This window comes from Canis lupus, chromosome 32 (assembly GCF_003254725.2).
Source record: "Canis lupus dingo isolate Sandy chromosome 32, ASM325472v2, whole genome shotgun sequence".
NCBI classification, from domain to species: domain Eukaryota; kingdom Metazoa; phylum Chordata; class Mammalia; order Carnivora; family Canidae; genus Canis; species Canis lupus.
The window spans coordinates 22,770,012-22,797,644 of NC_064274.1; the positions used below are offsets into that span (position 1 = coordinate 22,770,012).

Sequence of the window (27,633 nt, forward strand, 5' to 3'; positions counted from 1 at the left end):
GACTGCCAATTAGAGTCTTACCTTGGTTTCTTCTATTAGCAATTCAATCCTCCCTCTACAATGGTATATCAAGCTGTAAATTATCTTTGTATAGTATCCTTCTGAGGTCCATGACTACTTTTTGAAGGGAAATATGTGAGGATGTTGACTGTGTCAAGTTTTGATAGGGCTAAAATGTTTTAAAAATTTTATTTATTTATTTATTTATTTATTTATTTATTTATTTATTTATTTATTTATTATTTGAGACATACAGAGAGAGAGAGAGAGAGAGAGAGAGAGAAACAGGCAGAGGGGGAAGCAGGCTCCATGCAGGGAACCTGACACGGGACTCGATCCCAGGAAGGTGGCAAGAAACCACTAAACTGCCGGGGCTGCCCGTAAAATGCTTTTTAAAAGCGATTCTATCAATTTGCCTAGTTTAAAAGTCCAAACCATCATAATACTTTTTTTTTTCCCTTGATCAAAAAGGGTAGACTTTTGCATGTTAGGATTTTAGCAAATGATGTTGTTCTTGTCTTATCTTCAAAACTCAATTTTGCATCTCTTTCTTCCTTAACCAACATTAATACTGAATTGATCTTCTTCCTCATCATTTTTAAGCTCTGGTTTTAATTACTAAATTAGTTTGGTGGATTTTTCTTCTCAAATCCAAGATATATTTCATTTAATAAATTTCATTTAATTACTTAATTTTACTGTCAGTAGCTTTTCCTGGAACTAAGTTATATATCCTGGTATGTATATTTGTATTCCTCTATATTCATCTACCCATTTGCTCCCCCCACCCATATTACAACTCATCTAAACTACAGAGAATTGGCACCACATGGTAGCCTCATGTAATTTACTTTAGATCTTTCTGAAGCACAGGTGTATCACTGGAGAGATAAAGGACTTAACTGTTTACATCAAGGTTCAAAACATATTTTTCCAGGGTACCTGGGTGGCTCAGTGGTTGAACATCTATCTGCCTTTGGCTTTGGTCATGATTCCAGGGTCCTGGGATTGAGTCCTGCATTGGGCTCCCCGTGGGGAGTCTGCTTCTCCCTCTGCCTGTATCTCTGCCTCTTTCTCTGTGTCTCTCATGAGTAAATAAATATAATTTTTTAAAAATCATATTTTTCCAGAAACTGGTTATAATTTTTGGCCAAACTGACTTGTTTAAGGCAGAGTTCACATTTGTCACTGGTGATAAATGGTGTTTCTAGATAATGAGAGGTTTTATCCTAGGATTGCTTTAATGTCACTTTGACAGCTAAGCTTATTATTAGTATTATTTGGTTTTGGTGGATTAGTTTCCACTCTCAGTTAATATGACTCTTTTCTTTGTAATATTTTCCAAGTATATCTGAATCATTATTGATGGCATTCTTTATTTAATGTCTATCCCACTACCAAATTATAAACCTCACTAGGGTGAAGACAATGTCCAACTTGTTTATTTTATACCCGCAGCACCTAGCACAGTGCTTAGTATATAGTAAGTTCTCAGTAACTGTTGCGTCGGATGTGAATGAGGTTAACGTCATTCTTTCAAGTGGCATATTATTTGAAGAAGAAGAAGAAGCAAGGTGCATGTGTTATTACTGCGGTTTTCTTCCGTTTGGTGTGTTTGGGTAATTAAGAAATTGCTTTACCCTTAGGGCTACAGATTCACAGGAGAAAAACAATTCAAACGTGCAAAGTGCTCTGCAAATGTTTAACTCCAATTTGGAAAGGGTATCAGAACTGGTTACAACAGTAACCTAAAGTGAGCTGAAGCCCTGTGGGTCAATATCGGTAGGGTACTTCAGGACACTGCCTTGCTATTTAACTTCCAGAAAAGAAAATGCTTCAATTAATGCGTGTGTTGATGGCCTACCATGCATGCTACTTGGCTTTTCAGTGTGTTATCAAAAAGCCCCTGCTTCAAACTAATTATAATCTGATTGGGAAGCTATAGGAATGCTAACTATAGGAAAAGCTAACTAGAAAAAAAAAAATAAATGGTAAGTACAAGGGCAAATGATTGGTATTTCAGGCATTCAGAGAATGACTATCAACCAAAGTCCTCATAGAAACAGACTGGAGGGGGTCCAGGCCATTCACATGGGCAGAGAAGAGGGGGACAAGCATTCAAAATAGGAAAAAAAGTTACATGGGCAAAGATGTGGCAAGAGGGACAGCCAACGTTTGTTCAGGGCAACAAGTAGAACAATTAAGCTAAGGTAAAGGGTTCCCCCAAAGAGAAGTAGAGACATGGGTTATAAAGGCAGATTGAGCCAGAAAGTGAAACTATCAGTAAGAGGCTGGGGAGAATGGGGTATTTTCTGTCAGTTTTCCTGTAGCCGATGACAGGTGGCATAATGATAGCAGCATAAAATATTCAATGATGATAATATCCTAATACTGCACAGCATTTTGTTTCAAAGTAATTGCATCTATTATTCACAGAAGAAAATTTTTTCCCCCATTTTGCAGAAATGTCACTGCACGTCAATAAATGTAAATGAGCTAGCTGTTTAATGGCAGAGCTGTGATTCCAATCTATACCTTCTGCCCCAGCATGTTGCGGAAGAAGGCACGAATTGTCAAGTGAGGACACAGAGGCCAGGGGATGGGTGAGTTATCTGCCTGTGGTGGTGCAGGTTGAAAAGGGTAAGAACTGCCTGAAGTAGTACAGGCTACACCCAGGATGGGCCACTTACAGTCCTCCTAACTTTTAGAAAGCTGCTGCTTTTCATTGCAGGCAAGGATGAACTACTGATTGGAACTAACAGACATTTAAAAATGAAGCTGATCATACATCTATTATTGGTTTTTAAGATGGCCAAATAAACCCATTTTCCTCACTGCTTCATTTGCTGAAAAGCTATCACTGCTGCCTTGACTTGCAGGCCCTTATAAAACAAATCATATTTTAACTACTGGGTTAGATATAACTCCAGAGCCTTTTCTGGTCATTTGTCTCTAAGAATCAAATGGTTAACTTGGAGATTCTTCACTGCTGTCTTTCCATTGATTATGTTTCAAAGGTGCCTGTGACCCAGTTTTCTTGCACTGTCTTTTACCGTTCTCATTAACATTTATTTTATTCAAATACAGTAATCCTCACTTCAGCCGTGAAAAACTGACTCCCACTCCCACATACTGTACACAGTGTTAGCATAATAGTTTTAAAGTGCTTCAGAGATTTTACACAAAAGTCTTTTGAAATTATGCTCAACCTGAATAATATATCTTTCTTCTTCCTATCAGTTTATCTTTTTCTCTCAGGAGAATTTTTTTCTTTTATGAAAAGGTTCCAAAATGAAATGCTTCCCTCCCCTTCCTGAGTGATTGTGATCTACACTAAACAAGAGAACACTGTGAAAGAACTACAGAACCTCAAAGATCACAATCCACTGCTATTATCATTATTATTATTTTTTAAGTTAGTACCTTGTTAAATCAGAATCATAGACAAAGAAGCAATGCATACCCTATAGCAGAAATAGCCAATGGTCTCAAGCAAAACTGCTACCCAGTATTATGGCAAGTGGAAAAAGTCTAAGTCTGTTTTTATGGAGTGAAATCCCAATTTTCTTCTTTTTTTTTCCTTACTATTTTGACTTTTTTTAATTGTTAAAAAAACTTGTATGTATAGTCCATGCTACTTAGTCTCTGTTAAGAAAATTACTTGTTTGGGCTCTGCTTTCACTAGGTGAAATAGAAAAAAAAATTGTTTTAATACCATAAAGAAATAAGAAGTTTGTGTTCATATTGTATATATTTTTTGGGAAATAGTAGGATCATGATGGGACATGCAAGGTGACCTACTGAGTCCTTGCATTCCTTATAGGTACCAGGGGAAGTCTCTGAATGAGAACCCATATCCAATCCAAGGGAATTCAGTCCTACTGGTTTTATACAAAAGGCTTCAAGATTGAGATTTTGCCTGGCAAAAAAAAAAAAAAAAGTGCTGCTTAAAAATAAAACGTTTCAAAAACACTGCTCTTGACTTTGTTTTATTTTATTTTAATTTTTCTAATCAAATGCTCAACCATTCTTTAATGCCCAGGTCACATTTTACCTTAAACAAGGTCTTCTCTGACCATACCAGAATATCAGTCCTTGCCCAATGCACTGTGTTTAACTCTGTTAGTTTAGTTTTACTTAATGACATACGTGTATTAAATTACCCAAATGTCTTACTTTGTCAACTGGCTTTATAAGCACTTGACATATGGCTGAGAATATGTTTTATTTTATTTTGTAGGCTTCTTGCCACAGAGTCCTAAAGACAGCTCCTCTTTTCTAGAAATTAGACAAATAGGAAACAGGGAATGACTCTCCCTTACCCCCTACCATCCATCGTTGTGACAGAAACTTCACAGCCCCTTCTGATAACTTTACCCCAGAGCCACAGAGGAGGGCCCACCACAATCAAAATGGCAGTGGATGAGACTGGTGCACCCATCCCACCCAGCAGGCATGTCTCTCTGGGCTACGGGGGTGGAAGCATGGGTGGGAAAGTCATGTCCTGAATCTAGAGGACAGCACAGATGTGCATGTGCGTGTGTGTGAGGGGAGAGGCAAGGATCTCAGAAAGCCACATTCAGATATGCTGCATAAATATTATCTAGACCAATGCCAGGTAAAGTTAATGGCTTTTTCATTTTTTAAAAGATTTTATTTATTCATGAGAGACACAGAGATAGAGATAGAGATAGATAGAGATAGAGAGAGAGAGAGAGAGAGAGAGAGAGAGAGAGGCAGAGACACAGGCAGAGGGAGAAGCAGGCTCCACGCAGGGAACCTGACGTGGGACCCGATCCCGGGTCTCCAGGATCATGCACTGGGCTGAAGGCAGTGCTAAACCCCTGAGCCTCCTGGGCTGCCCTTGCTTTTTCACATTTTATCACCCATTCTGTCACACCTGTGATACTGTAACACTCCCTGTCATTTTCAAATAATTATTTAAAGAAATTATAAAAGAAGATAATGTGTTCCTTGCTCCTTCTCTCTTCCCTATAGTCCCTATAGGAAATAATACCCTCATTTTCTGGTCTTTTGTAGGCACACAAGTTTGGAGTTTCAAAAAGGAAGTACAGGACACTAAACCAGAAGATGTGGATTTGATTCTAGTTCTAGGTCACTACCTGAGTGACCTGGGGCAAAGCAATTAGCCATAGAGACTCACTCTGAATATCAAAAGGACAGGTGGGGGCTAATGATTTGAAGTTTAATTCAAGTTTTAAAAAATGAACATGTGTCTGCTTAGCACAGGATCTAACTCAATGGTAGGTACTCAATAAACACAATTTGTGAATTTGAAGCAATAACTTCTTTTACTTTTCTTAATCTCTTACATGTACAATCACACTGTTCTTACTGAAATCCACATCCTTTTTAAGAATCACGATTTTGGATTACTTTCAATTATTTTTTCTTTTAAAACCTGTATCTATGGGACGCCTAGGTGGGTCAGTCAGGGTCTGCCTTTGGCTTGGGTCATGATCTCAGGGTCCTGGAATAGAGCCCTGTGTTGGGCTCCTTGCTCAGTGGGGCACCTGCTTCTCCCTCTCCCTCTGCCTGCCTCTCCCCCTGCTTGTGCTCTCTCCCTCTCTGTCCAATAGATAAATAAAATCTTTAAAACCTGTATCTACCAAAACAGTTCACTATAAACCCTGTTATACATTTGAATCTCCCGGAGAACAGTTAAAAAGTGACAGTGCCTGGGCTCCATGTCTGGCAGTTGAATTTGTTAACTCTAAAGACTATCATAAAATTTGCATTCAACAATAAATGAAAAAGCAAGGGGAAAAAGAACGGCTAAAAATGCTTCATTAAGACCAAATAGCTTAGGAATTATTGCACATGGTATGCAAGAGTGTAAGAGGGATCTAAAGCCACTTACCTTTGTTATTGTATACATCTAAGTAATTTGGTGCTGAGAAAATTGTAATTAGAGAAGGGAAGCCTGTCGTTTGGCTTTTCCTGTACATGCGATACCTAAAAACAACAAAGATGAGTTACAATAAGGCTATTATGTGAGAAAAGATGATATCAAATTACAGATTTAAAACAGAATATTCAAGTTACATTTTTATCACCCTAAGAGAACTCAATTACATAACATTAAACAAAATTTTCTCTCTAAAATCTGTTATATACAGACATGAATTCCTCTCAAGGTTGACAATGAAAACATACAATCACATGTACAATTTCCAAAGAAGTCTTTCCTAAGTTTAAGAGACCTAGGGGAGGATGTAATTCAATGCAAAATCATAATCCACACTTCCCAGAGGAAAATATCTTCTTAAAGATCTTTTGAAATGTTCTGGAAGTATTTATTCTGCATATTGGACTGAACATTTCTGGTGGAAAAAAATCAGAATGTGAAAGATAGTTAACACTCTCAATCTTAGTACCCTGACATTATAAAATGTGATTGGCTATGCCTACTTCACAACAAATAAAAACAAAGAAACTAGATGACATAATCTCAATTTTCCCCAATTAATCAATCAAATGCTTATTTCAAACAAATATGCTAATTGATTTTAACTGATGAACTTAAAATATTTTTGAATGAGCAGATGATTTCAGGTCTGTAGCAGGATTAATATAAAGCTGCTTAAACTATTCAGCCGGCGGACACCTGGGTGGCTCAGTGGTTAAGCGTCTGCCTTCAGCCCAGGGCATGATCCCGGAGTGCTGGGATTGAGTCCCACATCAGGTTCCCTGCATGGACCCTGCTCCTCTCTGCCTATGTCTCTGCCTCTCTCTCTCTCTCTCTCTCATGAATAAATAAATAACATCTTAAAAAAAAAGTATTCAGTTGGGACAGTTAGTCAAAAAAGCATGGTGACACCACTGCCCTGAAAAGTGGAAAAAAAGAAAAAAAAGAAAGAGAAATTATGTGAGGACCTTATTGGGCATATCAACAGGTTATTTCAAAGGTCAGCCATGACACACTGAAAACACAGTATTGGATCAGTTCATACCTGTTGATCATTGCTTGAAAAAAAATTATTTTGAAAGGAACTTAGGATCTGCCTTGACTTAAGATCATTAGACATAGGCTTACTTCAGAATGCAGTCATCTCTAGTCCTAATTTCAGCATACAGGTTATAATATTGTGTTCTTCCCTTTCAGAAAATTCAGAATATTGAAGAAACGAGTTTAAGCATTTGAAGGCAAACAATACCTTTCAGTAGAGCCTCTTGAAAAGGGTACTGGACTTTAAATCCTAGATTCATTATGCTTTTTTCTCCCTAATACAGATTTAATGCACAACCTGCATATCTGATGTTTCTTAGTTTTCTAAGCCTGTATAATTGGCCTACCAATTATACTAATAATTACACTAACTCCGGACCCTAAATTTTAAAATGTACTGGGTATTACAAAATCCTGTTATGCATTTATTAGTTAGAATATAGGATTTTCTCCCTCATTTAAATGCTTCTGCTTTTGTCCTTTAAAACTTCACAGGGGTCAGGGAGGATATTCTTTAAACGAGTACACCATGTGCTATCTGTTAAATATTTATGTGTGATTCTCATTCACATTGCCAACCAAGCCTGAAAAGATGCCGATAATTTAGTCACTTACTGGACAGTGGGAAGAGCAGGAATGGAAAGAAATCAGAGGGATCCTTATGAATTCTTAGAAAAGCCAGCTGAAATTTTTACTTGTTCCAGCTAAAAATGGAGGCACTTTAAAGGGGACTTTACAACACCTTTGCGACCACACATTCCCCAAGACCCTGCCATATCTGCATCATCAGAAGACAATTCAAGATATAATTTCTTCAGGGAAAGAGCGCAGCAGCAGAAGGGATCCTTCACAGCCTGAACAAAGTGAGGAACCTTGACCCAGGGGCAACGCATGGTTTCCATAAACCCACAAAACTGCTCACCCTGCATCTTGGGCTTCATGGGCTCGGAGTATAGATAACAAGTTATTGTGCTGTAAGAATTCACATACAGCTGGGTAACTGCCAGAGACAAAAAGAGAAGAGAAAGAAGCATCTGTTACGAAATCGTCAAGAGTAGCACATTTATCTGTAACATCCCAACCTATGTGATTTGATCAAGCATAATCAAGCATACATCATTCATGAAACAAACCTCTTGGCTCTCAGGACAGGTTTTTTTGTTTTTGTTTTTGTTTTTTTTAATCCCCCTGTGGTAGTAAAAGCACCTGCAGCTCTACTTTTTTACATAATCAGAAAGGGTTGGAGATGTGTGAATTGGACAAAGAAAGTAGGCCATTATATAACACCACTAGAAAAATGTCCACTCATAGAGAAAATCAGTATGATCAAGTCTACATTTAAACACAAGTGAACAGCAGCATCAACATAACATGAGAATGGAATTTAAAATATAAACCTCAATTTTCTCAAATATAGGACTATTGTATTTGGGTACACATAAATGCCTGAGTGCTCTACAGTGTACTGAGTTATGGAGTGGGAGAGACTAAGTCCTCTGGAAACCAAATTACCAACTTAGTTATGAGGATATTAACTGTTTTATCAAAGTCTAAACAGAATTATGGAATTCACAGGTTTTAAACTGTGTACTTTAAATATGATCAACAGAACTGCATCTTATGACTTATTCTTTACCTTGACTTAATAAAATATTAAACATATAATCAAGATGACTTTGTCTGTTAAGGAAGTCTCAAAACCAAAGATAAGAACATTAAAAATGAAATTCAAGTTACAAATTTAACTTGTAAAATCACTGGCGGTCTCTTTGTGTCTGCTCTAAGATTTCTCATTAGATAAATGTATGTCATAAAAAGGAATAAATTTTAGATCTTTCAAATAAAGAGACAGCAAACCAATGCTCATTTTTTTCAATGCTCATTTTAATATAAACAAACTATATGTGGTATAAGAAACAATTCAGCAATTATAAAACTAGCACTTTAAATAAATGCTAAATAGTACATGTCACTCAATTTATAATTTATTATAAAAGAGAAAATGGAAATAGTTTCTCTATTACAGGTTTTGTAAGAATTCCCTGATTAAAAGGGAAAAAATATTAATATGGCACATCACAGGAGAGACGTTGATTATAAAAAGGATTCAGCTCTTTGCAAAACTGGAATCTGAAATCAAAAATAGTCTCTCCGTACATGCACACTTTTATGTGCATTTTTGTGTATATGCATGTGTGTTCTAGAATATTCTAGCAATTTGCTAAGGAGAGAAAAAGAGGAGACCTTCATGAGGCCTTTACTTCCTAGTTGTCACAGGTCAGCCCAGTAAAAGGACCATGTAACTGATGAACATTAGTGTAACCTACAAATTGCAGAACATGGCCCAGAGGGTGTCCATGGAAATGTGTCCATACATTACCTAGGTCAAGAGTTGACCAACGGTGTCTTCTAAGACTTGTGTTCTACCCTAGGAAAAGGGGGAGTATATGACCTTCCCAGATCAGTGTGTGTCAACTGAAGAAAGCTTAATTGCTGAGACACTGGTTTTGTTTTTAAAAAATAGCACGTTTGTACATATTTAGCCATAAAGTACTCAACCAAGGGATTACAGAGTAGGGTGCCTATCGCCTTCAGTTGTTTATTTCTTCTGCCTTTGAAATACTTCTTTAGAAAGATAGTTTACTGTCTTGTTGTACTACTGTAAGATAGAGGTTGTTTGTCTAGGTTTGTCACTTTTTGTCCTTGAGCAAATGGCCTGGCAGCATTTTTTAAATTTATGCTTTCCTTTTGTTAGAATCTACACTAGTTTTATGAAAGCATAATTTTAATACATTTTCTTCATGCTAAGCTTGATACTGTTTTGTGTTAAAGTTTTCCCTCATGGAAGTATATATCTGATTTTTAACAGCATTCTAAAGAAAATAAAATTAACCTTGCAGCAATCTGCTAGGTTAATAGCATTAAGTGAGGAACATTTGTATTATTACTTGGAAGGAACTCATTTTGAAGAAAATCTTTATAAATTTAAACGCATACATAATCAAATGCTCAAACTCTCTAGAAATTACAAACATTTAAAAAATAAATTTAGAAAACACTTGAATACCATCTAGATTCCCATTATTGGTCAACCACCTGCCTGGGATACATTAAAGTCTTTAATAATATTAGGTGACAGAAAAAAACAAACAGCTTTACAACATTTTTATGCCATAAGTGGAAATGATGGTAAACCAAATAGTGTTCAAGTTACAAGGCACTAAAGAAGATATATGTAGAATGATAGAGAAAGCAGGCTTCAGAACCCCTAATACCACAGGGAGAGGTGGAAAATCATTTATTCACCAATAATTTGTCAAAGACTCTCTGGTGATTTGTTCCATTTGCTAGAAGGCTATATTAGGCATAGGGAGGGGTGGTATGATAAGTGTATAGTTTTTCTGTGTTGAGGGCTATTTATTATTCAGGTAGGAAAGAAAGTAAAGCATTTCTTGAGATATTATGAAACAAAGAAAGCACATTGGTCTGAGGAACATTTAAAAAAAATCTTTCCCATGTTAGATCTTTTGTTTTCTTTTTTTATTTTCTTTGCATTAATGATGTGAAGCTTCTGTGTTCTGTGCCCATGAAAGCAAAAGAGATTCTCTTCCTCAGAGCCAGTCAGCCCAAGTATAGGGCCTATGGCCTCCTTCTGAGCACAGGGCTAGCTGGATCTCAATTCTACTCACACCCTTCTGTGGACACCCTTGTCAGGCAACCAACCTTAGGATGGTTTTGTTTGAACCCAATGTCCTGGACATGACTTGAAATAAGACTCTATGCAAAGATCAGTGAAGACCACCGATACTTTCAGCTTTGTGATATTCATTTTTACCAGCATGCACTACTGTGTTTGGAGAAAGAGCTGTACTCTCTGAAAATGCTTTTTTTGCCTCTTGGAACATGATTATTCTTGAAGCACTAGAGAATGCATTTCTCTGGGTAGAAAAGGAGGTGGAAATTTCCATGGAATAGTGGGAATACTTAGATCTGGGTTTTATTCCAATTTCCCGTGTAAATTCTGGAAAACTGCTTAACCTCTTTGAGCCTGAATTACCTCACTGGTACAAATGTAGGCAGTAGCATTTATATCATAGACACGAGATAAAGATTAGATGAGTTAGCAATATATGTAAACCCCTAGTCTGGGGCCCGACTGAGAGTGGTAGACATTTAACAATTCCTAATTTTCTCTCCACCACTATGGTGTGGAAGAAAGAACACAGCATAGAAGTGATTCAGCAATCTTAGATTCTAGTAGTAGTTGTGAAAAAGAAATCTACACACCCCAAATAGCATCACTTAGACCAAATCATCAACTGGGGTTTCATACCTAACTTAATGGAAGTTTCAGCCTTCCCCAGAAAAGTAAACCTTAACTGGTCAGTCAAGTCAGGAATGTTCTGACCAGCACCAGTGAGGTAATCTGTCACATGGGCCCTCTGCCTCCACCAAGTGCAGATGAGGTCATGTGTGTGAGACCCTCTGCCCTCCCCCACAGCAAAGTCACTGGCCTGAAACAAGACTTTCTTTTCTTTTCTAAATAACCCCTCGCCCCACCCTCTTCCCTATAAAGACTTTCCGTTCTGTATGGTTCCTCAGAGCCCCTCTACTTGCTAGCAGGGACACTGCCCAGGTCATGAATCATTTAATAAAGCCAATTAGATCTTAAAGTTTAATCTGTTGATTTTTTTTAACACTGTTAAATGTATTAGTTGTGATTCATGTTAGATCATAAAGGTAATGATGTATGAGGAACACTAGACAGGAAAGGAGTTTGAATGACAGAGAGATGCAGACTGAGCATGAACAGGTAAGGAAGGTAGAAATGGTAGAAAAACTGTTCTGGCATTAGAGAAAACAGCTATTATTAGACTTACTCTGTTTACTCTCTTACTTTCATTCCTTCCTATATTAAACTATGTTTAATTAGTTTAAATTAAACTAATTAAGCCTCCCAGGTTTGTCTTTTTAGATATAGTTGAGTATTTTTTCCTTCTGGAAAAGTCTACCCTTCTGCCAAACCTTCGCTGAATTATCACCTATAAACCCTTCCCCCCAAATCTACTCACCCTGAGGTGTACAGAACTGCTGCACCCACATGCTCCCATAACATTTTTTCAGATAGCATTCATCATGTTGTGCTGTAAATTATGTTTATAAATCTGCTCTCCAGCAATGGTGAATGCCTTAAGAGATGGACATTATTGCCTTTGTTTTCATACCCTAAATCCTTAGCTGCAATCTGTCAGCTTATGGGAATTTACACTCAATTGCTGGAGTGGCCCCAACAGAGCAGTCTAGCACGTAAGAGAGGCAAAGAGTTTCTTTCCCTCATTGGGTTCAGCAAAGCAGAGGCAGGCAGCCCACAACGCCTGTTTAGGGGCCAGGAGGAAGCCTCTAGTTGCCTCCTTGGTGTCCTTACCTTCTTTCAGCCCAGTAGTAAGGGAGGACTGCCCAACTGCCAAGTTCCTCTTCTGTTTCTGGGGGCTGGGTAATGGGTTTTAAGCCTTGGGGTGTCTCGGCATCACCTGGATGCTGTCAGGCATATCTCTTCCCAAGGCTGGCTGCATTTTTTTTCCCCTTTGCCCCAGGGTTCTAGGGCAACTAATTTCACTTTGCCCACTACGTATCAAGTCTGGAAGGGCTCCAATTCTTCCCACCAGAGCTTAAGTCCTCACTTGCACCTGGCTGCAGGCTGCCTTAGGAGCAGTGAACAATTTTTATTTAAGGCAAACATTTTATTGAAGCTTAGCATTTATACAGAAAACTGCCTCAAATCAGATTACAAACTGATCATCTATCTTCCCCTCATAACTAACATTCAGATCAAGACACAAAACATTCATTACCTGAACCCCAGGCACTCTTCCCCAACTCCTTTGAGTCACTATCACCTCCCCACTACAGGTAACTGCCACTTTGGCTTTGAACATTACAGATTAGCTTTCTGTATTGTTAAACTCTCATTTCAACGCTATCATCAACATGTGCTTCTAGTATCTGGCTTCCGCTCATCACTCTATTTGTGGCATTCACCCATGTTGTTATACGCAGCTTTGGTTAACCCCTTCTCATCTGCTGTACTACAACTTATTATTCATTCTATTAAATAGATATTTGGGTTGCTTCCATTTCTTGGCTATTACAGATGTTGTTGCTATGAGCAATCTTTTGGGTGTAAACATGTCCCCATTTCTAGTGAATATAAAAATGAAAGTAGAATAATTTAGCTATATGGATGTTCAGCTTTAGTGTATCCTAAAGCAGCTGACTATAATTTGGAATGAGAGGTAAAATGGGACCATTCAGATGGTCATCTTTCTAGCGGTGTTCCAGATGTACTCTCTTCCATATTTTCATAAACACTCCTTTTTCCGTCTTCAAAGAGCCTTCCCAAATGACTCTGGTTGGATAGGTCCTATTCATCCTTTAAAACTCAGATCTAGTAACACTTCTACCACACATTGTCATTTAAACTCCAATTCACTCCTCTGTGGGGTAGGCCCCCCAACTGTGCGTACATCTGTGTACACGTGTGCGTGTATGATAATCTCCACATTTCTCACAGCATTTCTCACCTTGAATTTTGTCATAGTTTTGGGTCTTTGCCACTCAAAGGCACTCTCCCTCAAAGACAGGTATTCTGAGTATCTATAAAGCCTCACAGAAGGCACATATAATAGGAGTTCAACTAATGTTTGTTAAATAATTGAATGAGTGAGTGAATTCTCAAAAGGACACCCATTAAGGAAACCATACGGCTTGGGGGAGTGAGTGGGAAGGACATTGTGAAATTTATGTGTGATTTCAACAAACTAAAAATGAAAGTCTTGAACTCAGAGTAGGAAGAAAGGAAGGCAGAATAGTCTACATGCCGGTGATATTTTTAAGAAAGGGTCAGTAAGATGTGATGACTGATGGCGATTTCAGTGCAAAAAGAAAAAGTGAAGATTTTTCTAGAGTGCATGACCATTCATAGAACTGTTAATAGAAACAGGCTAACCAGGAGGAAGCTCCAGTGGGGAAGTAAATAATAGGCCTTTTCAGACAAGGTGAGTTTAGGTTAAGGTGACAATGGGACATCTAAGATAAGAACTTCCAGCAGCTACTTTAGAAATAGAGAAGTCCAGCTCAGGAAAGGAGAAATAGATGAAGGGGCTAGATCTGGCAATAAAACCCAGAGTTAAAAAAAACAAAAAAACAAAGAAAAAAAACAGAGTTGACAGTTTACAGTGAAGCTAATGGAACAGGTGAGGCTCCAGGGGAAGAAAAAAATGTTGAAAGCAGAAGGATGACCAAGAAAGAGCAGCTCAAAAGGCAGGGATCTGCAGGATAACTTAGAGGAGAATCAGGATATGTGGTAAGGAGGAACCAGAAGATTTCCAGGTGGAAGGGGTTGGGAAGAGTGTCAACTGCAGAAGGGAAGGTGGGCTGCGTGTGAAGAGCTGACACATCGCTGATCTGTGATTAAGAGATCAGCAGTGATTTGAGTGAGCCACAATTTGCAGCTTCAAAAACACTTTTAAAATGACTGTAAAGATGTTCTTTAAGTCTCAGAGTTTGGAGGAAACTTCAGAATATCTGATTTAACTCACTCCTTTTGAAGTAAGCTAAGCTTAGAACACAAAGCTTACGTGATTCATCCAAGGCAGACACACAAACTGCCAACCCAAGCACCAAATCCAGCCAACAGTTTTTGTTTGGTCTACATGAAAATGAAATTCTTACCTCTGCTTTGTCAGGATCCTCACAAATTTTTACAGTGTAAGTCTAGGCCTGTTTCACGATTCTCAAGTACCTTTCTAGACATCACAGGCATTTGAGTTTGCAAACTCCAGTCTAAGGTTACTAAGATCATGGTAGCACCAGGGCAAAAGCAGAGGATCCCCTCCCCTATGTCACAGTGCCTCTTCCCTAAGGCATCGCAGCATTCATGCATTTTTACTGATGGATTTTTCTGTAAAACTTCATTTTATTTAAATCACAGCCCAGACAATATGTCAGATGAGGATAGGGTGGCACAGAAAATTAAATTTGCAGACTCTCTATAAACATGTAAAATAAAACTGGGAGTTGTCAATCAAAATAACTGCCAATAACTCAAACAGGTAATTGTCACCGAGTTTCTCTGCCACTAGTTTTACTGCTCTCCCTGTGTCTCTCTAGATCAGCTTTATAAAGTGCAGCCACAGAGGATGTCTTGCCACCTCTGAGGGAACTAAAGACAAAAGAATCTAAAAGCTCTTGAAGGAAAGAGTCCCTTTTCTCCTCCTTAGATAAAACAGAATCCAGATTCCTTTGCCATTCATCAGAGCCTATAGGCTGTGCATTTAGATATTCAGCATTTGTCATGGCTACAGATACTAAAGAACCTCTAATGAGAGGAGTTAAATAACCATTTTGTAGAGAACAAAAGTGTGAAAACATGCATAATCCTCTAATTATCTAGTTGATGGACTTTATCTCTGATGTAAACACATCTGTGTCTATATTGATAAAACAAAAATACCATAACTTTATGTAAGTTCAGTACAGAACCTCATTTAGAATACGATTTATTTGAACAGCTGACTCAGAAAACTAACAGAAGAATGTTATATTATGAATAAAAAGAAAGATCAATGCAATGTGCCTCAATATCTCAATCAAGAGGTTTGGCTTTTGTTTGCTATTGTAGTACTGAAGCACAACCCAGTGGCATTGAGTAGGTAATTTAAACATCCATGCTATGACCAGGGATTTAAAACTAAATTTTAAAAATCGAAAACTTCACTTTGATGTATATCAATAATATTTATCTTTTCATAAAAACTTTCAGCATATTTAATAACAGATTACCTCCAAATTAATTACTGAAAAGAAGCATCAGGCTTTGCAGAAATATTTTTACCATGTTTCTTCATTTCATCCAAAATGGAGTCACGAGACCTGGTGCTCAATTTCCAAAACATAGAAATGAATTGTAACCTTTCTGATAAGCTGAGAGCAAACCTCTTTATCAATATTTATAACAAAAAGTATTCTTTGAAGGATGCTTTACAGTATATAAGACTTTCTGTTCACAAACTAATTCCTCAATCACTTCAACAGATGTATAAAAGGAAGCTTTTTCCCCCTGTAAGGAAAACTTAAAGTATGGAACAAAATGTTTCACCTGATAGATGTTATATAGAAGGCTGAGTGAGAGCTGCTTACTCTTACACTTAAGGAAGATGTGTGCCATGTCTGAGCTCCCCTTGCCCTCCCAGATGCTTCCTTGACGGGGCTGGAATTGGGCATAAACTTCACTGTACATCACATTTGGTGTGTAAGTTTTGTTTTGTTTTCTTTTGTTTAAAGACTATGTATCAATAGAATTGAACATTCTCGATTTCTCCACAACTTCTTTCTCCTGTCACTTTGGCCACTGTCACATAAACTTTGTGTCTCTTTTTATTTAAATTTAAATTCAATTTGCTAACATATAGTATAATACCCAGTGCTCATCCCATCAAGTGCCCTCCTTAGTGCCCGTCACCCAGTTATCCTCTCCCTCCACAACGCTTTGTTTTAAACTGTGTGTCTGATGCTAAGAGAACCTAGTGAAACAGTATAATCAAATGCAGGGGCAACACCTGAGCTGAGAGATTAGGAAAATCGTGAGGAGGCAAAGACCCAACTGTATTGTGGATTTCTTTCTGAGGTGCTCTGAAACGTTATAGAATGGGCAGATTCCCCTATACTGGCAAATATAAAAATTACTGTTAACAGTTTTGGAAAGCGGCTTGTCAAAGTGCTAAAAATAAATTTACTATGGTCCCTATGTACTGAGCTGCTGCTAATTTTAATTTATCCAGGAAGTGTAACAAACTTAAGAAAGTTTAGGAGAAACTTCAGTATCATTTAATTAACAGACTTAAAATTGGTTTTCTGATTTAAGTTATGAAAATGGGTAAAAAATGTCTTAAGTGATTGTATAATTGTACAAAAAAAATCAAGGCTGGCATTGTATTTTTTTTCTACAGTTCTTGAAACAGAACACATTTTCTACTAAATTTCACTATCTTTTTTGTCTGCTTCACCACCCTGATATCACATGCCTCTTTTATGACTTTTCTATTCTTCTATCTGTGTATTCATGTAAATGTTTTATTTACCTTTTCCTTTTGCAAGTGCTAAGAGCCCATTTGAGGCAGGCTTGCAAAGTGAATCTTTCATTTGTCCTTGTTTCCCACAGAAGTCTCGTAAACATCACAAACACATCGAGCAAGACATGAACTGATAACTTAGAACATTTATGAACCAAATGTGCTCCCGAAGGCGAGCTGTCCGTCCTCACCTGTAGAAGTACGAACACCCCCTGACTGTGTTGTGAGTGAAATGTTCCTGAGTCTTCTCATTTCCAAAGTCCTCCAGGGGGTCTGACCACAGGATATCACACATAGGTCCATAAGCAGGTGGTTCTTTGAATCGGTCTAACTAAGAAAAATAGAAGACAGAGAGCAAAATACTAATCTTTGGAAGCTTTGGAATCCAGAAAGTAGAAGTGTTGCTGCAGTCCCTAATGTCCTCAGCACTGTCTCAGTGAGGGCAGCCCTCTTCCCCTCTTCCTGTTGGTTTGGCTCTCCTCTGCCTTCCTTTCTCCCTATTCATCCACGCCTCCTCTCTCTCTCTCTCTCTCTCTCTCTCCAATTTCTCCTCTTTCCTTCCTCTGGATGAGCCTGTTCCTTATTTGTCTTTGTCTCGCTCTTTACCTTCCTCTTGTTTCTTTCATACCTACTCTTTGATCCTTTTTTCCTGTCTCCTAGTTTACTTTTTATCTTTTCTTTCTCTCCTCCTTACTTATGTGATCTAAGTATTTTAGTCATTACCAATTGATGTGATTCTGTGTTTCATTTCTTGAGGAGGAGCTTTTCTATTGTTTTATCTTTAGGGAAATATCTATCACTGCCTCCATTAAACTAAGATTTAGAAATTTGGATGGAGAACAACGTGTGGTGTTTATATTGAACAACAATGACTTTGAGAATAAATGGCTTTCATTTTAAGAGCAGCCAATTGTACGGCATTTTGGATATTCACTATTAGAGGGTATCTAAGTTTCGAATTAGAGTACAGGCCTGGTGTAGTTTATCTTAGTCATTACAAACCAAAAGGAATGATAAGCAGTAAAATAAACCCCAATTCAGCTGGTCATTCTTCAGCTCACAGTTCTAAGCTTTATAGTTTTACCAAAACCCTCATATGAAATCCATTTTCCAGCTATAAATGTTTAGCAAGGTCATATTTCAACTTAAAAAGGTGTATTTAGAAAAGCAAGAGCAATATAATAACTGGAAATGACATTTCACCAACAATTTTATAACACTATCACTTTCCTGTAGTTTATCCTGATTTAGCTGCAATTAAAGAATCTTTGGTGAAGTTAGCAGACGTTATATAGTCTCTCAAAAAAAAAGCATAAAACAGCTATGAAAACCTATTAAGAACTGATACTCTTCATATTCAATACTTTAATATTTTTCAAAAATCCATTGGGAAAGGTGAATATATAAGCCTGGCAGCCGATCAAATTCTTTTTCCTGAGACATAAAAGGTGACATAAATAATGGTTTTGCTACACACCATTTTTTACTAATATTTAATAAGAATGAAGCAATATCTCACACTTTCAACACTCAATGAAAAACTTCAATAAGCCAAGACCCTCTATATTTCAACCATTATGTTATCCATAAAATATTCATTGCAAACTTAGACTTGGTAAAAAGACTTAAATAATTTATGCTTTTAGAATAATTCATCCAAGAAAAATAATGCTTGTTCATAAAAACACAGAATTTCTTTCTAAGAAAGAAGAACTTATTATTAGGAGTAAAATAGCAAAGAAGAAGAGTCTTTCTGATTACTATGAATATCCAGCTAAAGATCTGTTAAGGCAACCAGAATATAGAACTTATTCTGGAAAAGTTACAAAATGCATTCTAAAATTAATACCATCAACAGGAAGAATAAATAACTACAAAATTAATTAAATAAAGTTAAGTGTGGTGGAAACTCTAACTGACATAGGCAAAATGCAAACCTAAAAATCACTCTATGGCTAACATTCATGCTTAATATGACATATGTGAAAATTGAATAGAATATCTGAAACATGTCAGAAAATAAGTTCTGGGATAGCGGGTGATAGTTTTAAATTTTACTTAATTTATGATAAGAAGTTCAGTTAATAATGCTAAAGTCCATCAGATTATAGAGTTCATACAGAAAGTGAACCACTCTCGCCTTTAACTCCATGACTACAATTCAGTGTCATGTCTTTCTCATACTTTAAACAGAGAGCAAATACCAATGCTCTGTGTGCTGCAGAACTCCAGAAGCAGATGGGTAATGATGTCTTATTTAAAAAGACAAAAACATACAGAGCAGGAAGCAAAGATTTATTTAATGTACTTCTGTTTGATTTTAAAAATAAAAATCATGCATTTCCTTTCTAATAGGAAACTAAATACAGTATTATTTTTACACTTGAAAACTTGGACCTTAATGATAGAGTATTAAGGTAGAATTTGACTATTTTATTTTCCTAAATAACAGTTTTTCTTTAAAAGCCAAGGAACTTTTCAAAGAATATTGAGCAAACCAATAAATAAATAAACAAATAAATAAACAAATACATAAATAAATAAATATATATAATCATCTCTTCTACTACATAAAATTATCTTATATTATTACATATTCTCAAGAAAAAGACATTTATTTCCATGTTCACTCTAACTCATCTTTTCACTGGCTACAACAACTATTACTAGCAACTGTTAAATTAAGTAAAAAATACCTCAAAAAAAAATCAACTTTCACTTAGCCACTCCAATATAGTCAACAGAATATCACCATTGTTTTTGTCAGATTGTTACTTTAAAGTGTTAATCTGTGAATATAATAGATATTTTTAAAAATTATAATATAGACATGTTTTAAAGGTCGAGTTGTGATATTTTTCCAAGAGCAAAGCAACATTTTCTCACTATAATAGACTATGAATATACAATGGGTTGCTTAAAGCCAGCCACAGGGAAATGAAAAGGCATATTTTTTTTGCAACCAAATATTATACATTTCAATGACACATGTCACATGGTAAAATGAACCCTGAGGTTTTCAAGATAAAAACTCTTCCAAGTATAAATATATTTTTCTTTCTGAATAAAAGTGAATACAAAGAAGAGATTCATGACAAATTTAAATCCTTTTAATTCAAAAGGATAAAGTCAGTGAAAAAGACAGGGAAATTAATGTCTTCTATTTATTAATGAAGCACACAGCATGATGAGACTTAGAAATAACAGAACTTACTTTTCTGATATCATCTAAAGTGTTAATCTCTGGAGACAAACCACCGTGCACACACAGGAACTGCTGGTTCATCAGGGCAGCCAGGGGCAGGCAGTCAAAGGCATCCATACAGGCATCATATACACGTTCTGAATACTTTATTTTACCTTTTAAAACATGATTTAAAAACAAATAATTGGTTCTCATGATTTAAGAGCTATGATCATTTCATTGAAATAGTCTTTTTTTAAAATGTTTTATTCCCAGAATCATATTATTAGCATATAACTACACACTGTGAAGTTCCAAAACATGATTAAATAAGATATTTTGAAGAGGTATGTATCACAGGTTCGCCCCATCTAAAAGTGTAGTAGTGTTCCTTTGAAACCTTTTGTAAGCCGAAATGGTGGGAAGCGAAGAAGCAATTATCATTAATCTATATGGAAACATTGGGGCAGGGGAGCAGTCACAGATCCAAAAAATAAACTCTTAGGCTTTTCTGCTATCTTAAGACTCTACTTATAACAGATGCACAAAATAAATGGAGATAAAGCACTGAGGCTCACAAAGTTCCAAGCTATGGCAGCTTGATGGTGAGTATAGTTCCCAGTGAAGGGACTTGGTGGAGGTGGGAGGAGATACTTATTGCTCAGGGTGAGCGCTTCCTCTAAGTGCTCACTGCAAATATAACACTAAACACTATTTTTGTTTTCCACCTTTCTTCCTAAAAGCAAAAATTCCCTTTGGATTTCTTTTGGTTAGCAGTAACAAGTACCCATATAGGTTCTCATAAAAGTAAAGTGACATAAGACACTCTTGAAATGGCAGGGAATACTTATATTATTTTTTATATCCACTGTCTTATACTTTTGTTGTTCTTCTGTATTTTACAGTTTTTAGTAACTTTTTATATAGCAGAGGAGAAAACTTTTGAATATATCCTTGCTATTTATCTGAAGATATATCTAAAAAATTATGTATACAAACAACCAGGAGACCAACAGAAACATGGCCATAAAGCTAGCTAATTTTCCTAAATGATCTTGTAGAGAGGAGATGGCAAGAAAGTTTCTAAAGTTGTTTCTGTATCACAGCCCATTGCTTTTCCTTACCGACTTATATCTAATGTTTTGAGAAAAGTCTCTGTACTCCATTGAATATAGGGCTAAATGACAGAGAGAAATTTGTTTCAGTAGACAATAGGGAAAATCAAGAGAGGTGAGAAATGAAATTTATAAGAAGTACCCCCCACTCCTAGTATTTATATCTAAAGGAAGACATCATCTTTAATTTTGCAAAATCCACTAGAGGCTAGTAAAACTATTGTTTCCAAAACAGGTACAGTTAAATTTGCCCTCCATCTCCTTTTCTTGAGTGGTTTGAGATGAAAGGGTAAAACTATTCCCCTGAATAGTAGTATTCTGGCTATTTTTAAAAATGAAGTTAATTGTTGTTTCTTAGGGCAAATTACATCAAATGTTAATTCCAATTTTTAGGGATCATTTTATAAAGAATTTATAATTTAAAAAAGAAATTCTGAATTCTCTTCATTGTCCATGCTTAGAAAGAATTATGGAAGGACATAAAATAAGATAGCATCATTTTTTAGGTTTTTGGCTTTTAAGCAATGAATATTATCATGTGCTCTTAGCATGGATTAAAATGACTAGCACATACGGTGTTTAAATGGAGAAGCCTGAAGTATACTTACATTCTTGTTTAAAAGTGAAATACTCTGTTAGATGTCTACATTCATGATTTCCACGAAGTAAAAACAGTGTTTTGGGGTAAAGAATTTTCAAGGCCCACAAATACAGCACACACTGAAAAAAATAAAAATAACATAAAATTAAATATTTTTCCATTATACTTGAGGATCCCATTGCTCACATCAGGAAGACATGAACTAGCATGCTATTGTAACCTAAAGTTCCCAAAAGGCTAAGCCTTATTATGGAGGATATCAAAAATCAAACAGAAAACACTAATACAAAACCAAGGTTCATCTATACCTAAAATATATACATGCACTGAGGATATATGCACCACAAGAAAACAAAAGACTTAACAGGGTCTACTGGAAGAAGCCTAAGCCTGAATGAAGATATACTCAGAATATACTGGCGTAAAAGTATGAGAAGAAATGTGATTAGCAATTAATAAATAAAGACACCTCTCTTTATATAAAACAAACCTGAAAAAAAAGTAATAGAAATAGAATTGTGAAGGAAAAGCAAGACAAAATTTGGAAGCAAACAATGCCAGGCTCAGGCAGACTGAGAGACTTTCTTTTTTTTTAAATTTCTAATTATTTTTAAAATAATCTCTACACCCAATGTGGGGCTCAAATTTACAACCCTGAGATCTAGTCACGTGCTGTACTGACTGAGCCAGCCAGGCACCCCATGTTTCTATTTTCTATTATGTTCTCTCCTTCACTGGCCTTCTTCTCCTCCTTATCACTTTGTCTTTTATTTCAGTGCCTTTGGTATATAAAGCCTTAAGAATGTTAGTTTAACATATAATTAAACTGAAGGCCAGGGAACCTCAGTACACATGCTGCTAATAACTAAAACATTTCATATACCTTAAGACTTTTAAACAGTTACTTGGGTATGGCAGTATGTATAAAAATGAAGGTCCACTTTGAAGTCACCAGGTTTGGAATAAGCCTACATTGATACAGTGATCCTGGAGTGTACATTAAGATAACTGAGATACTCAAGTACTAACATCAATTTCATTATCCTCCACTGACATTACTCAGGAATCCACAGGGAACAGAAAACCTCTTTTTGAAAACCAGTATGCTCTTTTTTCCTCATCATGTTCTAGGGAAACCTGGGTGGCTCAGTGGTTGAGCATCTGCCTTCAACTCAGGGCATGATCCTGGGGTTCTGGGATCAAGTCCTGCATCAGGCTCCCTGCAGGAAGCCTGCTTCTCTCTCTGCCTATGTTTCTGCCTCTCTCTGTGTGTCTCTCATGAGTAAATAAAGGAAATCTTTAAAAAAAAAAAAAAAAGTTTATGTTCTACAAGCAAGGTTAAGAAGATATAGAACCACAAAAATAGAGATAAGTCTGATTCTGGTCACTCAAATCTGAAACCAAAAATCATACCATATTTACATTTTTGTAAAGAAGTTTCCAACATATAGTAAATATGCTTGATAATGTCCACTATTGGACAAGCTATTGGTGATTCATTTGTTGTGATAACCTGTGAAGAATAACTGCCTCTGTTAGTTTATATGATAATTTATTAAATGAATAAAAAATAGTTATGTTTGAATACACAGCCCAAGTCTTTGAGAAAATACTAATTATCAAAGCAAGTATGTATTATTGTATTTTCCAAGTAAGATATTGTCTCCAACTATGTAATTATAATTGAAGTAAACAAAAATAATGGGTTGACATAAAATTTTATATACATGTTACTTTAATTTTCTAATTATCATTTTCTGATTATAGTTATTAGCTAAAGTTCCTGTGACAAATGATATAACTATTTCTGAACAGCTGACCGAATGGTCTATACAAGTGATCCTTAAGGCATTATCATTCAACAATGGTGCATATTCCCTGTTATTCTAGTGGGTAGTATGGTGGCTCAATGAATCTCTAAATTCTGTGTATCTGGTTTTGGGGGTATACTTACTTACATGCTTTCATAAAAGGATTATTACTCAAACTTGTCTCAAATATCAGAGAGGATATTTATTAACCATCATTAATGTCAATGAGAGAACTATTACTACTTAAAACCTTACAAGGTTGTATCTTACTACTAAGGAAATACACACACACAAACACACACACATTTCCATACTGGTTTCTAACTTCGGATGTTTAGTTTGGAATAAAATGGGAATGTAAAGTCTTTTAAGAATTATATTTACTTACTGAAATTGCTATAGCTAATGTATTCTATTTTTATATTGAGAAAGAATATATGTTTTGGCTATACTGTAGCTGCTTTTAAAAAAGATTTTCTTGTTGTTTTTACTAGAGTGTAACTTATGTATGATGAAGTGCAAATATTTTAAATATGCCAATGACTTTGTCCATATGTATATTCTCATGAAACTACTAACCAAATCCAGTTACATTTCAGCACACAGAAGGCTCCCTTGTGCCTCCTCTCCCAATCAATATCGTTTTGGAAATGTAACCACAATTCTAAACTCTTCCAGATTAGCTTTGTCTGTAAGAATCTTAAAGCAGGGCTATTATCTCTCCAACTAAAATCTAAAATGCAATTTTCTAACCCCAGTTAAATGCTAGAGGAATCACTTTTTAGGACCTATAGTTTCTCTTTTGCTATCTATAAAAGATCCTGTTTTGACATTAGCACATGGCTTTATTGCCCCTAGTTTTAATTTCTGTAGCTTTTTTTCATAACTGAAACCTCAAAGAGTGATGCAGAAAAATTTTATGATACGCTTATCATCTTTATTTACCTTTTCAGTGATTCAATACACATTCAATGCCCCTTATTATTTAAAGGATGTAAAGCACCTACTATGTAGTAGGAGTTTAATATTAGCTCTTTCCTATAAACAAGAAGGAAGACAGGAACACAGAAGGGAGGGAAGGAGAGGGGGAGAGAAAGAAAAGAAAAAAAAAGGAAAAAAGGAGAAGGAAAAAGAGAGAAAGAAAACATAATTTCCAAATTCTTGGCTCAGCATGCCCTCCAAATAAGAGTCCTGTTTTCACATTTTATTTCCTTCTCCCCTGTGGCAAGAATAGAATCTCTTCCCAAACGCTGAATCAAACCACAAACGCAGCCAATATGGAAGAAGTGGCATGGTAAATGAAAGGGCCAGAGTGGATTGGAGAGTGGAGCCCTGCCAGCCTTCACCCTCAACATCTGGTGGGAGAGAGCTGCCAAATACAACACTACTCTCTTGCTGGCAACTAAATTCTGCCATCTAAAGTTCTAATGTTCTAGAGACCTGTCAATCTGAAACAAAATCATAACCTGACATTATTTTTAAAAAGGAAAGTCTCTCGTGATAAAGGTATCACAATCAATAAGCAATGAAACGCAAATCAGTTCAATAACTGGGTATTTTCACCTATGTGGTATGAGATGATTCATTTGAATAAGATTTACCCTGAATTAATTGGTTAAGGTAGAAACAGACGCAGGTTACTTTGGCCCTTTTGCATGGCTAGATGTAAATTCCTCGTGCTACTGATTTTCAACTGGATCTTGACTGTCTTTCCAGTGTTACTCTAAATAACTATACAAATATTTACAACTTAAAATGAGTTTTAAGATATGAAAAACTGAGCATCCTCTATGTTTTTATTAATTTCCATCACAGTCGTGGTTTTCTCCTATTTGATCTATCGGTCTTTTCCAATGAAGCAGCACTAAGAATATAATTTTGTGAAGGATATTGTATTGGTTCAATAGTAATGTAATGATTTATTTTGTAATTTACACCTTTTAAGGATGAGTAATCTTGAGAACTTGCATAGGGGAGTAAAGAAAGATGTAAAAGATGGAGGAAGGTAAAGAGAAAGTGCACAGCTTCAGATATGCATCAAGCAGCCTTCTAAAATAACTCTCCAAGCTGTGACACATTCCAATCAAAAGGGATGCCTCTCAGTCATAGGACAATTAAGTGAAGGATGTACATTGGTTGGGAAAAGATCCAAACTCCGGAAATGTCAAATGCAGCTCCTCTCAGACATTCTTTGCTTGGTCTGACAAGCGTGCAGAGAAGCAGCAGAGCAATAACAATGCACTACAAAGACAACCGGTGGCCGGAAGACAGCAGGACAATTTCTTCCTCATGTCTGTGGCATCACTCTGTCACCTAACATGGCTTGCTGTACTGTTTGCTTGTTATTCTCAGGCAGAAGCACGGAACGTTGCCTGACTTGCTGTGGTTCATTTTAGTCATTTAGTCCACAGCAAATAAACACAGCAACTCTTCATGCTTACATGTGTTTGAGGCCTGGGCTGAGACCTGTATGTAAGTACAACGGGAGGGGCTCCCTTGCTGCTAAGCCCACTGCCATGCCCAGCAGTGCAGAATGGCTAGAAAAGGAACATGAACAAGTGAACAGAAGGAAATAGCTGGGCATGCCTCCGTTTGCAATTCTGTTTTTCTCTGCCTTCTCAGGGAACACACTCAGACGCTGGGCTTCTATATACACGTATGCTTGATCAAAGAGATTAGGTAGCAAAATGCAATCATCAGAACGAGGATGGTATTTGGTGTGAGACAAATTATTACTCCAAACAGAATTACCTCTTTCATCACTATTCAAAAGCTTACTTGTTTTATTTGGGCTACCTTTGTGGGGAATGATTTCTAATCTTGGCAGAACGAGAGGGGGTGGGAGGGGGTGGGTAGGGGTGCAGAAAATGAACTCCATGGATTGCCCACAGCACATTACCTAGTGCCTGGAAATACTACCCAGCAGAGACTGTATGAAATCTGAACTTACTCTTCAAAGCTGATTTGGTAAAATTAAACATAAGTGGCTCCTCTTTGCCCAGAGGACAGTCAAAGAAGAAATACCTACAGGGGAGCCCTGAATTATTGAGAAGAATCAAGAACCTTTGAAAGCTGTTAGAATAGTACACACTGGAAAACTGACTCTGATTTTAGGAGTTCTCTTAAACCAACAGTATCTTTCTCAAAGAGAATATTTTATATTCAATGCTGAACCTTCAGATTACAGAGGTGGGGGAGAAGGTTCTGTGTGCACATTTGCACATACATGAGTAAATATAAAAGTGTGTATCAGTTTCCACAACACTTGTGTGCAATTTTTTTTTTTTTTTTTGGGCAGTTTGCTTAGTGAATATGGACAAGGCCTGGGGTGTAGTGGAAAGAACACAGACTTTGAATCCCAGCACTGCCATTTACTATGAGTGTGACTCTCTGAGCTTTGAGTTTCACAAGCACAAAAAGAAGAGATTTGCATGTTCCTTTCAAAACTTTTAGGAATAACTGAGATCATGTATACCAGGCAAACAATAGCATTTCAGCATGCAAACAATATAAGCTTCCTTAATCCAAAATTAAGAGGCCTGAAATATTCTCAGTAAATATATTTTATAGAAATGTCTGTTCTATTTTAAACATGATGATATCACTGAGCCATCCCAAAGCCCTTCAAAGGTCCCAGTCTAATCAAAACGGATCATTTTCATAGATGAGACCTTCACATTTGTGTTATTTCTGTACGCATGTGGCAAGTCCCTGGAGCTGTACTCTCAGACACTTAGAGTTTAATTAAAGAGCTGTTTGTGAAGATGGGAACTCTGATATATGCATCTCAGAACTTTCAAATGTCCCGATATTTACATTTGC

The 27,633-nt window shown here is 36.6% G+C and overlaps 1 protein-coding gene across 6 annotated transcripts in view; it reads right to left on the reverse strand.

The window, feature by feature from the left end:
- PPP3CA (protein phosphatase 3 catalytic subunit alpha) overlaps window positions 1–27,633 on the reverse strand; it is a 310,204-nt gene that overhangs the window by 49,101 nt on the left and 233,470 nt on the right. For all 6 annotated transcript variants that reach the window (XM_025423202.3, XM_049105098.1, XM_025423210.3 and 3 more), the window contains 5 exons: window positions 22,008–22,119; window positions 20,315–20,460; window positions 17,292–17,431; window positions 7,893–7,970; window positions 5,882–5,976 (listed from right to left, as the gene is read on the reverse strand). In XM_025423202.3, coding sequence (XP_025278987.1) covers window positions 5,882–5,976; window positions 7,893–7,970; window positions 17,292–17,431; window positions 20,315–20,460; window positions 22,008–22,119 — 571 coding nt within the window. The remainder of the gene's footprint in view (window positions 1–5,881; window positions 5,977–7,892; window positions 7,971–17,291; window positions 17,432–20,314; window positions 20,461–22,007; window positions 22,120–27,633) is intronic.